Source organism: Zea mays, chromosome 5 (assembly GCF_902167145.1).
Source record: "Zea mays cultivar B73 chromosome 5, Zm-B73-REFERENCE-NAM-5.0, whole genome shotgun sequence".
Taxonomy (NCBI): domain Eukaryota; kingdom Viridiplantae; phylum Streptophyta; class Magnoliopsida; order Poales; family Poaceae; genus Zea; species Zea mays.
In genome coordinates this window covers 140,674,531-140,689,468 of record NC_050100.1, presented here as the reverse complement: position 1 = coordinate 140,689,468, position 14,938 = coordinate 140,674,531, and the positions used below count along the sequence as shown (strand labels likewise).

The window sequence follows — 14,938 nt, the reverse complement described above, 5'->3', positions numbered from 1 at the left end:
TCCAACGAGATCACCCCGTCGACACCATCCTCGGCGACATTCATAAGGGGGTAACCACTAGATCCCGTGTTGCACATTTTTGTGAGCATTACTCTTTTGTTTCCTCTATTGAGCCACACAGGGTAGAGGAAGCATTACAAGATTCGGATTGGGTGGTGGCGATGCAAGAGGAGCTCAACAACTTCACTAGGAATGAGGTATGGCATTTAGTTCCACGTCCTAATCAAAATGTTGTAGGAACCAAATGGGTCTTCCGCAACAAGCAAGACGAGCATGGTGTGGTGACAAGAAACAAAGCATGACTTGTGGCCAAGGGATACTCCCAAGTCGAAGGTTTGGATTTCGGTGAAACCTATGCACCCGTAGCTAGGCTTGAGTCAATTCGTATATTATTAGCCTATGCTACTTACCATGGCTTTAAGCTTTATCAAATGGACGTGAAAAGTGCCTTCCTCAATGGACCGATCAAGGAAGAGGTCTATGTTGAGCAACCTCCCGGCTTTGAAGATAGTGAGTACCCTAACCATGTCTATAGGCTCTCTAAGGCGCTTTATGGGCTCAAGCAAGCCCCAAGAGCATGGTATGAATGCCTAAGAGATTTCCTTATAGCTAATGGCTTCAAAGTCGGAAAGGCCGATCCTACTCTATTCACTAAAACTCTTAAAAATGACTTGTTTGTATGCCAAATTTATGTTGATGATATTATATTTGGGTCTACTAACGAGTCTACATGTGAAGAATTTAGTAGGATCATGACACAAAAGTTCGAGATGTCTATGATGGGGGAGTTGAAGTATTTCTTAGGATTTCAAGTGAAGCAACTCCAAGAGGGCACCTTCCTAAGCCAAACGAAGTATACTCAAGATATTCTAAGTAAGTTTGGGATGAAGGATGCTAAGCCCATCAAAACACCCATGGGAACCAATGGGCATCTCGACCTCGACACGGGAGGTAAATCCGTCGATCAAAAGGTATATCGGTCGATGATAGGTTCATTACTCTATTTATGTGCATCTCGACCGGACATTATGCTTTCCGTTTGCATGTGTGCAAGATTTCAATCTGACCCTAAGGAATCTCACCTTACGGCCGTAAAACGAATCTTGAGATATCTGGCTTATACTCCTAAGTTTGGGCTTTGGTACCCTCGGGGATCCACATTTGATTTGATTGGTTATTCGGATGCCGATTGGGCGGGGTGTAAGATTAATAGAAAGAGCACATCGGGGACTTGCCAGTTCTTGGGAAGATCCTTGGTGTCTTGGGCTTCTAAGAAGCAAAATTCCGTAGCTCTTTCTACCGCCGAAGCCGAGTACATTGCCGCAGGCCATTGTTGCGCGCAATTGCTTTGGATGAGGCAAACCCTGCGGGACTACGGTTACAAAATAACCAAAGTCCCTTTGCTATGTGATAATGAGAGTGCAATCAAGATGGCGGATAATCCCGTCGAGCATAGCCGCACTAAACACATAGCCATTCGGTATCATTTTTTTAGGGATCACCAACAAAAGGGAGATATCGAGATTTCTTACATTAACACTAAAGATCAATTAGCCGATATCTTTACCAAGCCTCTTGATGAACAAACTTTTAACAAACTTAGGCATGAGCTCAATATTCTTGATTCGCGCAATTTCTTTTGCTAAATTGCACACATAGCTCATTTGTATACCTTTGATCATGTCTCTTTCATATGCTATAACTAATGTGTTTTTCAAGTCTATTTCAAACCAAGTCATAGGTGTATTAAAAGGGAATTGGAGTCTTCGGCGAAGACAAAGACTTCCACTCCGTAACTCATCCTTCGCCGTCGCTCCGCGCACCTCTCCATCTTTTTGGGGAGAGTTCAAAGCAAAAGGACTTCGTCTTTGGTACAATCTTCACTCATTTATTTATGACCAAAGGGGAAGAAAGTGCTTCGAGGGCTCTAATGACTCCGTTTTTGGCGATTCATGCCAAAGGGGGAGAAAATATTTGCCCAAAGCAAAAGGACCGCACCACCACCTAATTTTAAATTTGGAGATTTTCAATTGGTAAATTTCAAATTGGTATCTTATTGTGTTCAAAAGGGGGAGAAAGTAGTATTTCAAAAATGATATATCAAAACCCTCTTGAGCACTAAGAGGAGAATCTCATTTAGGGGGAGTTTTGTTTAGTCAAAAGAAAAGCATTTGAAACATGGGGAGAAAATTTCAAATCTTGAAAATGCTTTGCAAAATCTTATTTATTTACCTTTGACTATTTGTAAAAGAACCTTGAAAAGGATTTACAAAAGAATTTGCAAAAACAAAACATGTGGTGCAAACGTGGTCCAAAATGTTAAAAACAAAGAAACAATCCATGCATATCTTGTAAGTATTTATATTGGCTCAATTCCAAGCAGCCTTTGCACTTACATTATGCAAACTAGTTCAATTTTGCTCCTCTATATTTGCTTTGGTTTGTGTTGGCATCAATCACCAAAAAGGGGGAGATTGAAAGGGAATTAGGCTTACACCTAGTTCCTAAATAATTTTGGTGGTTGAATTGCCCAACACAAATAATTGGACTAACTAGTTTGCTCTAGTGTATAAGTTATACAGGTGCCAAAGGTTCACAACAAGCCAATTAAAAAGACCAATGTTGGGTTCAAAATAGAGAGCTAAAGGCATCCCGAAAGGCTCCCTGGTCTGGCGCACCGGACTGTCCGGTGTGCCACCGGACAGTGTCCGGTGCACCAGGGGACCTCGCGCTGAACTCCTCAGCCTCGGGAATTTTCGGAGCCGGCGCGCTATAATTCACCGGACATGTCCGGTATACACCGGACAGTGTCCGGTGCTCCAAGAGGACGCGGCTCTGGAACTTGGCAGCCTCGGGAATTCGCAACAGCTGCTCCGCTATAATTCACCGGACATGTCCGGTGTACACCGGATTGTCCGGTGTAACAACGGGGCAACGACTACTTCGGCGCCAACGGCTACCTGCAGACGCATTAAATGCGCGCCAGCGCGCGCAGAAGTCAGGCACGCCCATACTGGTGCACCAGACAGTCTACAGTACATGTCCGGTGCGCCACCGGACATCCAGGCGGGCCCAGCGTCAGAGCTCCAACGGTCGGAACCCTAACGGCCGGGTGACGTGGCTGGCGCACCGGACATGTCCGGTGCACCATACGACAGTCAGCCCCACCAAACGGCTAGTTTGGTGGTTGGGGCTATAAATACCCCCAACCACCCACCATTCATGGTATCCAAGTTTTCCACTTCTCAACCACTTACAAGAGCTAGGCATTCAATTCTAGACACACAAAGAGATCAAATCCTCTCCAATTCCACACAAGGCTCTAGTAACTAGCGAGAGAGATTTGCCGTGTTCTTTTGAGCTCTTGCGCTTGGATTGCTTCTTTTCTTTCTCACTTGTTCTTGTGATCAAAACTCCATTGTAATCAAGGCAAGAGGCACCAATTGTGTGGTGGCCCTTGCGGGGAAGTTTTGTTCCCGGTTTTTGATTTGAGAAGAGAAGCTCACTCGGTCGAAGGGACCGTTTGAGAGAGGGAAAGGGTTGAAAGAGACCCGGTCTTTGTGACCACCTCAACGGGGAGTAGGTTTGCGAGAACCGAACCTCGGTAAAACAAATCCTTGTGTCACACTCCTTATTTGCTTGAGATTTGTTTTGCATCCTCTCTCGCGGACTCGTTTTTATTTCTAATGCTAACCCGGCTTGTAGTTGTGTTTATATTTGTAAATTTCAGTTTCGCCCTATTCACCCCCCTCTAGGCGACTAACCAAGTTTGAGTAGAGATAAGAAGAAGAAAGCAAGTCCTTTTCACTTGATTGCTTTGTAAAGATATAGAATATATTAAGAGCAATATTACAAGTGAATTTGAGAGACACGGGAAGGGGGAAAATTAACAAGTCGCTTCTAGGTATGAAAACAGACAAAAATAGTCGGAAAAACCCTCTCCCATTCAAGTTCCTGTATTTTTTTTTATCAAAAACAGGAGCTGGAGCAAGATGGCCGGTTTTTTTTATCGAAAACAGGAGTTGGAGCAGGATGGCCGGAAACGGTAGCGGGATATATGATTACATGAACGGATTACAACGAACAGATACACAATGAAAATAGACGGTAACTGAAAACGTTAGCCGGATTATGTAATATCGTATCAAGATATCAACCATTAAACTTATATCTCATGTCTCAGGCAATGCACGCTCCATGGCTCCAATACTCCAACTAACCAAGAAAAAATGACCAAAATGAACAAAGTCAGAACGAAACCAACGCCAAAACTAAAACAAAAATGTGGAAAAAGATACACACACCAAAACATAAACGAAAAGAAACTCTAGATAACGACGACTAGTTATTAGAGGCTTTAATCTCTCCTTCGTTCTGCTCTCTTAGTTTGAAAACACGCTGCATACGTATATGACCATGGCGTGGCAATCTGTGTCACTCATGGATGTTTGGTTTATTGCTTCACTTGCCACAATTTACCACATTTAAGATTAGACAAGTTTGACCAAGTTAGATATATATTTGGTTTAGAGCACAATTATGAATAGATTTTTCTCCAGCTATGTAGATCCAACTCGTCAATGACTTATAAAAGTGTAACAAGATTTCCTTAGACTTAGTAAAGTGTGGCACATAATTTAAGCGTCTAACCTTAGACACCTTAGACAAATATGACATAAAAATGTGTGACAATTTTTTGGTAACTTAGATATAGAACTAAACAGGCCCTCATTTAGGGACTTAGGGTTTCCCAATCTTCAGTTCATCACTTCGACAGATAGGCCGTAGACGGTAGCCGGTAGGATTTAGGCTCCTGTTGGGCTCCGGTGTGTGTGGGTTTGTGGCCGTGTGCCCATTTGAGAGTGTGGTTTGTCATCTTTGGGCTTAGATGTCCTAGATTCCGAAAATAAGGACTGAACCGTTCCGGCACGTACTCTTCTGGTGTCTGTACCGTTTTCGGGTTTTCCGAGCGGACGAAACAGGACTAATTAAGTTCCTTCTTTTAACCATAATATCACATTTGTCTCTACGTATTTTAGAAGAACTCTTTGTAATTATTTATATCGTCTTACTCATATATATATTTTTTGTATTGCTATTGAAGAGCAAAGAATCTATCATTTTGCAATTAATTATGGTGATCTAGTCCCATGTGCAACATTCCACTCCGTTGTCTAAAGTTGACTGGGAGTCGAAAAGGAAAAAAATATCTCGAGCACTCTGTGAACACAAGCAAAACAATTCTTATCTCAGCGGATATCCAGGATTGGTTCTTCCAGAACCCTCAACCAGAAATTTCCGACACTACTATATAAAACGGAGTAGTAAAGAAGCCGAAGAAAATAGAGGAAATGGATTGAAATCCCAGAAAACCACACGGCACTGAGCTGCCCCGGGTCACAGGCTCGCAGCGAGTGCGTGAGGCGGCCGTTGCCCCCACTTCGGCCTTGTATTTTCCCGAAAACTATATATACCTCCGCGCTCCCTCCCCTTTCCCTTTCCTCCGTCACACCCACCCACCTCCGCCGCTCACAAGCCCTAGATGTCCCCCCTCTCCTGCCCCCGCCGCGCCGCCGCCGCCCGCGCCACGGGCCGATCCCACCAGATCTCGCGCGAATCGGAGGCCCCGCTCCTCCCCGTGGCCCGATTCTCCGCCCGCGCGACCAGGAACGGCGCTGATTTGAGCCGGTTTTGGAGGTGAGGTGGGGGTGCGATTTCGGTGGTCCTGGGCCTTGCGGGGCCGGGTGGATGGATGCGGTGGAGCTGCCGTTACCAGCCAAGGTGGAGTTCGGGAAGATCCTGGCGCCGGCAGCTGCTGTGGAGGGGGTGGATGGGGCCGTCGTCGGTGGTGGCCCCGGAGGTGGGAGCGGGGAGGTGCTCAGGAGCTGCGCCGACGCGGATCAGCGTCACGGTGGTGGTATTGCCCCTCTTCTTCCTTTCCCTTGTCGTATGTTTGGCTGGGGGCCGTGTTGTTGTCGTCACGGTGGAAGGGTTGGGTGTGATTTGAATTTTTGGTGGGGGAGTTAATTTCACTCCTCGTCTGCCTGCTTGTATTATGTAACTCCGCTGCATCTGCTGCTGTTATTAATGGGGGTGCTATAGTTATTTAGCAGGTGGCAAGTAATTTCCATTTCTGTGGTGGAGGTGGAGAGGGAGGACTGCGCTTCCATTTTGTGTCTGGATTGTTTTGTTGCTAATTGGTCATGTTTGCTTGGAGGAAGATGAGTTTGTGGCTGCCGTTCAGAGATGTATGTTAATGAATTATATGGTACAGGAAGGGGAAGCCAGTTCGATTACTTACTTAGCAGATTAGTGATCTCTTTCCACCATGATGCCTGCAGCTTTGATGTTTTTTTCGTGTATTGGCTGATCTATTGCTTGTGGTCTGTGTTGGTTATATGCGCTTGTCTGCAATAGATTACATATTATTCTCTTTTTTCTTGGCAGCTTGTAAATGCTGGTGGCTGTGTACATAGTCCTTTTTATGTGATCTTGAGGTGCTTGGAATTGGTTGTCTAGTGCCCTTGTTATCTGGTAGACTATAGTTGTCTTTTCTAGTTGTCGTGGTGGCATTTACATGGTTCAGTTGATCAGTTCATTTCAAAACTGGTCTTCTACTTTTGCTGTTGCACATGTCCCCTTCCTTCAAAGCCTTCTTGCTTTGTTTGATTTCATGAAACCTTTTCTTTTGTGTACCATGCCCATCATCTTTGTCGTTGTCTTCTCGTACTGTATTGGTGGTTTTATTTACAATAGAAGTGCATATGCTATATTTTATGCCCGTTTACTTATGTTGCTTGACTTGGTGCTTCTTTGATATTCCCATTTCCTGTCAAGAAATCCTCAAATATTTATGTTGTGATCCTCGAATCTGTTCATGATTGTTTGCGAGTGTTGTTATTGGGAAAACTGGGCAGAATTTGCAACAATTCAACCATCCAAAAAGCTGGCTACTGCTTTGTGCTGAGCAGGTTCCTTTCGGGACAAGCTATTATTTTGTTCGATCGCTCTGCTGCATGTACATTGGAGCCAATTCCTTGGAGCTCCTTGCAATTGAAATTGAATAATTGTTCTCAGACGAAACTCATGCAGTAACCTTTCCTTATTTGAACATGAAACCAAACACTGCACTATAGTTGGCTTGCACCCCGATTCTGGTTGTATGTTATGCAGACTGCATTTTACTTGGTTGCATATTGGATTTCCAGCAATGAAGTTTTGTTCATTTTTTTTGTCTATTTGTGTTTCTTTGTGAATAATGTGTGTTTTCTGTTAAGATCAATTCTATTTTCCTCTTTAATTTTTTATTTTTTATATTTTTGGGGACATGCAAGAGAGCTGTTCCGTCATTTATCAGAGAATCAAAGAAGGACCACTCCCTTACAGAGCCTTAGGGGTGTTCATCAAACTTGGACACAAACGCACAAACACTGGTTACCCTTGCTAATTGTGATATTTACATGCATGGTTTTATTTACTGCTGTATGTACTTCGCACTTGCATTCCTTTCATGTATTTTCATTTGCCATAGACTGGGGAGATAGGTGGAACTTAACTTTTTAATGGGTGTTTTACTATCTATTTTGTCTCCTCATTTTTCTATACATCTAATACAATTTTGTAATGGAAAGTTTCAGAATGCAGCTGTTGTGTTGTGGTCTTTGTTCTCTCTTCTTTTAAAACCTTATATAAATTCATCTTTTCTAGTTTTTCTATGGAGTAATGTGTTTTACTTTAGAGGAATTTTAATCATGGTTCTTAAGGTGCTATGGCTGAGTTGTAGCGAGCCAGCTTCTTCCAAGGTGATGTTTGGTTCATATATTGTTAAGGGAATGGTAATGGGATCCCTTACCGGCGGTAATGGTCACTAGTTATAATTGGATTGGATATTAGTACCTAGTATTACTAGAAAGAACTCAACCAAACATAAGTATCGGTATCCATTACCTCGTGTAATCCATTTACATTACATTTCGGCGAACCAAACACTTAGCAAATGTCTATGTGATGCCTAGGCGGTGATAAGGCGAGGAAAGGCTACGCCATAGTGCCATACAAATTCTAACATGTGGCTGAGGAAAAAGGGAAAAAAGAAAAAAGGAGAAGGGAGGAGTAAGAAGGAGCTGGCCCAGCCCATCAGCCAGCCCATGTACCCTCCCCTGGGTAACCTACATGGATACATTTAATGGGGACCCAGATTCCCAGCGCCACTGCTCGTCCTCTGTCTCTTGTGTGAATGCTCTCTCCCTTGGCGCACCTTGCTTCTCCCATTATCCAGATGCATGGCCACCACCCAAAACTTCTCCCTCCTGCTTTTTCTTCACTGCTATATGCCCTCGAATCGACTATTGCTGCGGTCTCCTTCCAGACCGGCTGTGCCACAGTTGACTGCAGCAAGTGCTGCACCGCCCAGTTGCCCACTGGCACTGGAGAGCGGGGATGGCAGCAGCTGCAGGTTCTTGGCCTTGCTTGGTCTCTACCCTCCTGTTCTTCCTCTGTTCTTGCTCCCTCCCTTTCTTCCGCTGACTTTTGGTCATGGCGATGGGAACGCCCGGATTTTCAGTGTATCGCCTAGGTGACACCTTAATAACCACAATTTTAATAGTAGGCTATCATGAATTTATTCATGAACTTTCTTTAGAGGGTTTTCTCATGGCTGATAATGTGATGAGTTAATTACCATTGAACGCAGAAATTTTCTCTGAGAGCATATATAACTTCATCCTCCTTTGGGCTTGCTTGTATGTTGAATTGTTCTTTTTTTTGGCCCATTCATCCATGAGTCTTGTTCATACCCTTAGAAAATATCTTCATATCAATCATTCATTTAAAGTTAAAGTGAAGAATATGATTATATGGGTTCTTACAAAATTTTCTGTCACATTGTTTGGAGTATTCTGGCTATTTCTATTATCTCACTGAATGTTTTATTTATGTATACTGTTTGTTTAAACTACACTACTGATTTGTATGTTAAAAACACATGTGCAGATGTGAAGCAGCACAACCAGAATGCAGAAGGCTTTCCGTCTTATAGAAGTAAAAGGACGCCTTTGGAAGTCTCTATACAGAAATCTCTTGGTTTTGGTTTGAAGTCCGAAAATGGTAAACGGGATTATGTTGCGAATGATATGGTTCAATCCTTGCATAAGCAAGATAGTAAGATGGTCACAAAAAAGACCATAAAGTTGTTGGATGCTCCACCTTATTCAAAAAGGCTAAAGCTTGAGCCAGTACAAACTGGTAGAGATGCTGAGATTAAGGGACATGAATTCATATCACAGAAGAATGTGCCTGATTTGGCACCATGTGCAACATCTGGTAAGTTATAAACTTTCTTTATTCATTTGCAATTGTACAATTTGATGCAGTTCCTTTTTATTGCCCATGTTAGGACAAACTACTTTTATCGCCATGTTATCTTGTTTTGATTCAACATTATTTCTTGAGTGCACTAAATTCCTCGCTGCTTCATCTCTCCTCCTTGGGCCTTGCTTTTATTCAATTTATTTACATAGATAACCTTAAATTATTTGCTGATTTCCATTCCATAAGGTAGAGTAAGCTACACTCTGCTTTGGTTCATACAATTACAAGGCAAACATCCAAAGCTGGAATGGAAGCTAAGTTTGTGTGGGACATATTCAGTCGGCAGCAATGGAACTATGTTTGCCAGGGAGATTTGCAAGGATGATGTTATCTTGTAAATGTAACAAGTGACAAACTATCAAATAAATACTAGTACTAAATTTTGTAAGTGGAAGTGCGTAGATAGAATGGAATAGCTTGGTTATTTTGCTTGCAGAGGGTTCTCTGGTCCTTTTATCTCTTACCCCGGATTGGTTAAAAAATCCCCTCGCTGGGCCAGGAGTCTGAGGGAACCTCATTAGGAAATGGATTTTACCTTTCTAATTGTAGTAAGTCTAGAAATCAGGATGCAGATTGTATGAGCAAAAATGAAGAAAAAATGTGCCTGTTCTTCCTGCTACTTAGTACGTACTGGCCATTTTTCTTGTATAAAATTAATAGCCTCTCATTAACTAGACCTGCAGTACTAATTACTACTTGCCATACTTTAAATTTATTTTTGTACACATTTGATTTGATATAGTCAAGCATTTGTTCTCGCTTCAATGCACATGCTGCTGTTTGGTTTGATATTCTGACAATAAATAATACTTGCCTCCTGTAAATTTTGTACAGATGTGATTTGATATAGTCTAGTGTTCATTTGTTCTCGTTTTAATGCACATGCTGCTGTTCAGTTTGATATTCTGACAATAAATAATTTTGCACTTATCCTAATTATACACAGAAAAATCTCGGTTGCTCAAGCAGAAGCGCATTTCTGATGCAAAGAGAATTGATAAGAAGAATATTAGGTCCGGTGTCAGATCAAAATACGATTGTTTCTCATCAAAAGCTGGTTTAGCACATTTTTGTTCTGGTTTCTCAGGAAACAGCGTACTTGGTATGTAGTATCTATCTGGTTGCATCTACATTACACATTTATATCTTAGCACTGCTAGTTAACTCTGATCACACGAGCTTAGTGGATAGGTGGGTGTCAAATGTCTCTATAGGAAGATCTGCTAATTGTTTTTCTACATTGTGTACTTAGACATATTAAATAATTCTATAGGATGGTTAACTCTTGATTTATCAGTATCTTGCTTTTGCATACTAATGCTGCACTGGTACATGTTATTCAGAATCTGCTTAATTTTGACCATGCCATTCTCCAAAGATTTCTGAAACTCCGGTTCTGGTCGTATATTTCGAAGCCTCGTCCTCTTAACTTATATACGATAATGGACTCAAGTTATTCACTTACGGGCAATTATGGTTAGTTGTATGGCTGTCCTTTTTCTCCTTTCCATTGTGTGGGTTTTGGAATCCACTCTGATTATGACCCTCTCAAATCTCAATCATAATAGTATTTTTCTTCCTCAAAATTTCATATCATTTTCTGTTTAATCTTTCTAGACAAGGTTTACAATCACTCTTCCCATCTTATTTTCTTTGGTTTTCACTCATTCAAGGATTGACAGTAGCAATCAAGATTATTAAAACAACAAAACGTTGACACACTCAGGTGGAGTTTTGACTTTTAAATGTTTAAACATAGTTTTAACCAACATAGGAAAATATCGATATATCATAATTTCAGATAATAACATGAAGTTAAATACCAAACAACTAACATAGGTTCACATAATAATGGTGTGCACATACCACTAATCGAGTCCAAGCAGAGGCGGCATCAAGCGAGCAACATAGCTCTTGGGAGGTTAGTAGGTTACAGTGTTACACATACCAATTCAAACAGAGGCAGTGGAGTCGGTGTGTCCAGTCCAAGCAGAGGCAGGGGAGCAGCTGCTGACTGTGCGGCGCACATGGTGTGGATGGAGCAGCTGTGCACGTAGCTGCAGCAGGCGGAAGGCCGGACGGGAGCAGGGGGCAAGGGACACATGGACGCAACTTCCTCTGCTTGTGGTGGCGGATGGGCAGACGAGAGCATGGGAGCACTGGAGCAGAACGGCGATGGTGTCATGACGGACGGGAAGACAGCCACGGAACCACCGGACAAAGGCCAACATGGAGCTGCGCCGGCGATCCTGCCTCCCCTCTCCTTGTGCCCCTCTTGGAGCCGGTGGTCGGTCGTAACGGCAGCACCTTCAGCGGTGATGGCGGCAGATGTGAGCGCATGGTGCCGTTGGGCCTCAGGCGAGCTGAATAGGGCAAGCTTGTGGGGCGGACTGGACTGAGCCCAAAAAAGCCAACATTTTCTCTTTGGTGGGCAGGAAGAGGACTAAAACACTTGAAACGTGGCATTTTACAGCTTACGGCGTTTAAACGCCAAAACACGACGTTTTACGGAGGCAAAATGATGTTTTAGGCCTAGTCTTGTAACATTTCAGCGACTATGGTAGCAATAGACATGACATGGTTCTTTTTTATCAATAATCTAATTTCTTTTTTCTGTCTCTTGAGATCCCTGCTTTTTAATAACAAAAATGTTTGTTATGTGCTCTTTTTTTGTGTGTGATGATGCTTGCTTTGTTTCATTGTATGTCTTTACTTGAATAAACTAATTTGGTAGGCCAACCTACAATGTTAACAATGTTATGTTGTTTAGGTCGTGATGCCTTTTTTTACATTGTATGCTTCTATATTATTTATGCCATGTGGCCTTCGCAGTATAAAATTTTCATTCCCCATCTCATACAACATGGATAACATTCAGAAATTTCTGCCTTGTGGTCAAACCGATTGCATCAAACTTACAGTGGTTGACATATTTATTCAGGAGCGCATGGCCTTAAATCTGATGTTCGTGACATCACGAATCACATTGAGAACCTCTCATTGAGTGAACTTCTTGATGGCACCTACAAGTATTCCAGCTTAGGAAGAGATAAAGGAAAGAAGGTATTGCGCACGAAAGAGGAACTCCTAGTCTCTGTTAGAAAAGCTTTTTCTATGCTTTCTGACATGGACTATTGCCACGGAAAGGACTCTAATCTCATTCTGGGTCCGAAACCTCCTCCTGCATGCACCTCTAGCTGTGATATCAAGGAGCAATGTTGTGACAAGCCATCCCCCTTGGTTAAGGTAAGTAAAATATTGAGTCTTACTACCAATATCATGTTTGTGCCTCAAAGTTTGTTTGACCTTTTTAATCCTACTACCCAGGACTCGTCACAAATCAATGTCTGTGATACTGCACTTTGTCATCCAAAAGATATCTTAAGCCGATTAACACTTCCTCATCAACAAGATCTGGACTCTCTTTTAACACCTGGAAGTGAGAGCACAGCTGCAGTTAAGCCAGTTCGTGGAGCTAGTTTACCACCATTTCCTTGGTCACACTCACAGGCTGGGGGCTGTCGACAAAGTGTTGACTGTGGTAAACATGGGTCAAGTAGAAGTTACTCCCAGTGGCAATGGGTGCGGGTTGGATCCAACCTCACTTCTCTAGATTATGAAGATACGTCTGTCCATAGAATTGATCATCTCCTTCAAGAGATGGATGCAGCAAAATTATGTAGAATGGATTCATGTGATGGGCAATATAATTTGTGTGGCACGGAATCAACATCTGGATCACTTGCACAAAACATTCAATCCAGAAAAAATGGGGGTGAGCATGGTTCTCAGCAACTGCAAACCCTGGATCGTGTTGACTCTTTAGATGGCTTCCAGAAGCATGACAGTGAACATTCTCTTTTAAAAACTTCTCAAGGTAGGCCGAAGTCTAGTTGGGAATAAGTTACTTTGGTATTCGTATTACCTCGATGAAATCATGAAAATAGTACTTCATCCCGAATTCTAAGTTGATTGAACTTTTCTAGGTACATTGATTTTGATATGCACCTAGATATACAGTATATGTATCTAGAAAAGCCAAAATGATTTAAAATTTGGAACGGTGGAATTAGTTGATAAGAAATACTGTTATATGTATCTAGAGAATCCAAAATGACTTACAATTTGGAACGGAGGGAGTAGTTGCTAAGAAATTTGAATAGTTCGAATGCTTATAGATCACTATTCTAGATATACAAATGCTTTGTTGGCCCCTCACATATTCATTATTATATTGATCCATATTGTGCCATCTTGTGTTATCATGTAGAATTTGCAAGTTAAGCCAGAATATAAGTACCTATGAATTCTTTATCTCTATAGCTTTCTATATGCAAAAATACTGTTTTCTGGCCATTCATCTGGTATTAGACATTTTCAGTTTATCTCACTTTTGATGATTTACTTACGTGAGCTTTCCTTTCCCACAAGCAGTATCGCCAAAGATACAGCATGCCGCTGAAATCTTATGTGATATGAGAAGAAGCATTGAATCGTTGAGTGGCCAGGGATACAGCAATGGGGTGATTAAGTGGCCAAAATCACCATCCGAAAAGGTGATGAAAGCACGGAAGCCCTCATCCCAGTTTGGTATAACTGAGAGCTCATCAGGTTCTCGTAACAACGATGCAACTTGGAACGGTAGCAGTCACTCTACCAAGAAATTTTGTGACAGGAAGAATGATTCTGCATGCTTGAATTACCCTGGTAAGGAAACTATAAGGTGGCCTGTGCCTGTGGAAGGTGGCGCTTCTCCTGTCAGGTCGTCCGAGCGCGGTCCTATGCTCGATATGAGGCAGCCCCATGGAAATGGTGGAAGACATCCTGTTCAGGTGCCATCACAGGTGGCACGGCTTGAAAAGGAGTATGAGAACCAGCAGAAGTTGAGGAAAGCAACACTGACCTCGTCTCTAGGGCCTCCGGGAGATTGGAGTAGGGAGAGGAACAGGAGGGTGTGAAGTCTGTACATTATTCATGTCAAAAATCATAGGCTACGGTATATCGTCTGGGGGGGAACAGCGGAACCAGGCAACTGTTTCATAAGAGGTCTCAGAACATTTGGGAGATGTGATAATTTAGGTGGCGGGTGATGTATCTATTGGGCCATTTGTTGTTGGGGAAACCGTTGTAACTAGTGTAAATTTCGTTTTTTATTACCATCATATATCACAGGTCTCGTCTCACTATAGTCCGTTGTGTATTACTAGTATGTGTCGAAGCCCTCAATAGTTTACGCGCTACCATTTTTTGATGGTTGCAACTTAATCTCAGTTTTGCTTGTCGTCAGTCTTGTTAAATCGTCACCCGAGTCTTCGTTTTTATTTATATAAAAAAATTACTACATAGTCATGTGAACTAGTATAATTGTTTTTTTAGATTATTGCATCCGTTGATTGTTGTTGTGGCTGAACGTGCATCGTGGAGCTCTGCTTGCAGACAGGAAGGCCCGCCTAATTCTATCTCGAACTCTTCTTTTTTTTATATATATATTCTGCGCATACAGATTACATGGGCATTACATGCATCACAGGTACGAGCGACTTAACCTGTCATAAGGGCAGTCCCAATT

General features: G+C 42.4%; 1 protein-coding gene across 2 annotated transcripts; it reads left to right on the top strand.

Annotated features, from left to right (window-relative positions):
- Window positions 1-5,509: 5,509 nt before the first annotated feature.
- On the top strand, window positions 5,510-14,634 carry LOC100278051 (uncharacterized). Of its 2 annotated transcripts, none has more exons than NM_001354131.1 (6): window positions 5,510-5,917; window positions 8,992-9,321; window positions 10,316-10,471; window positions 12,311-12,615; window positions 12,697-13,246; window positions 13,804-14,557. In NM_001354131.1, the coding sequence occupies exons 1-6, from the start codon at window positions 5,749-5,751 to the stop codon at window positions 14,325-14,327; spliced, it is 2,034 nt and encodes a 677-aa protein (NP_001341060.1). In that variant the 5' UTR covers window positions 5,510-5,748; the 3' UTR covers window positions 14,328-14,557. The 2 variants fall into 2 exon arrangements, with proteins under 2 accessions (NP_001341060.1, XP_035823824.1); XM_035967931.1 differs by lacking the exon at window positions 5,510-5,917 and adding an exon at window positions 6,094-6,248 and having other exon boundaries at window positions 13,804-14,634.
- Window positions 14,635-14,938: the final 304 nt, after the last annotated feature.

Coding starts and splice junctions, on each gene's coding strand:
- LOC100278051 (NM_001354131.1), top strand. CDS start 5,749: ATGGATGCGGTGGAGCTGCCGTTACCAGCCAAGGTGGAGTTCGGGAAG. Junction 5,918..8,991: donor GGATCAGCGTCACGGTGGTG/GTATTGCCCCTC, acceptor ACACATGTGCAG/ATGTGAAGCAGCACAACCAG. Junction 13,247..13,803: donor TCTTTTAAAAACTTCTCAAG/GTAGGCCGAAGT, acceptor TCCCACAAGCAG/TATCGCCAAAGATACAGCAT.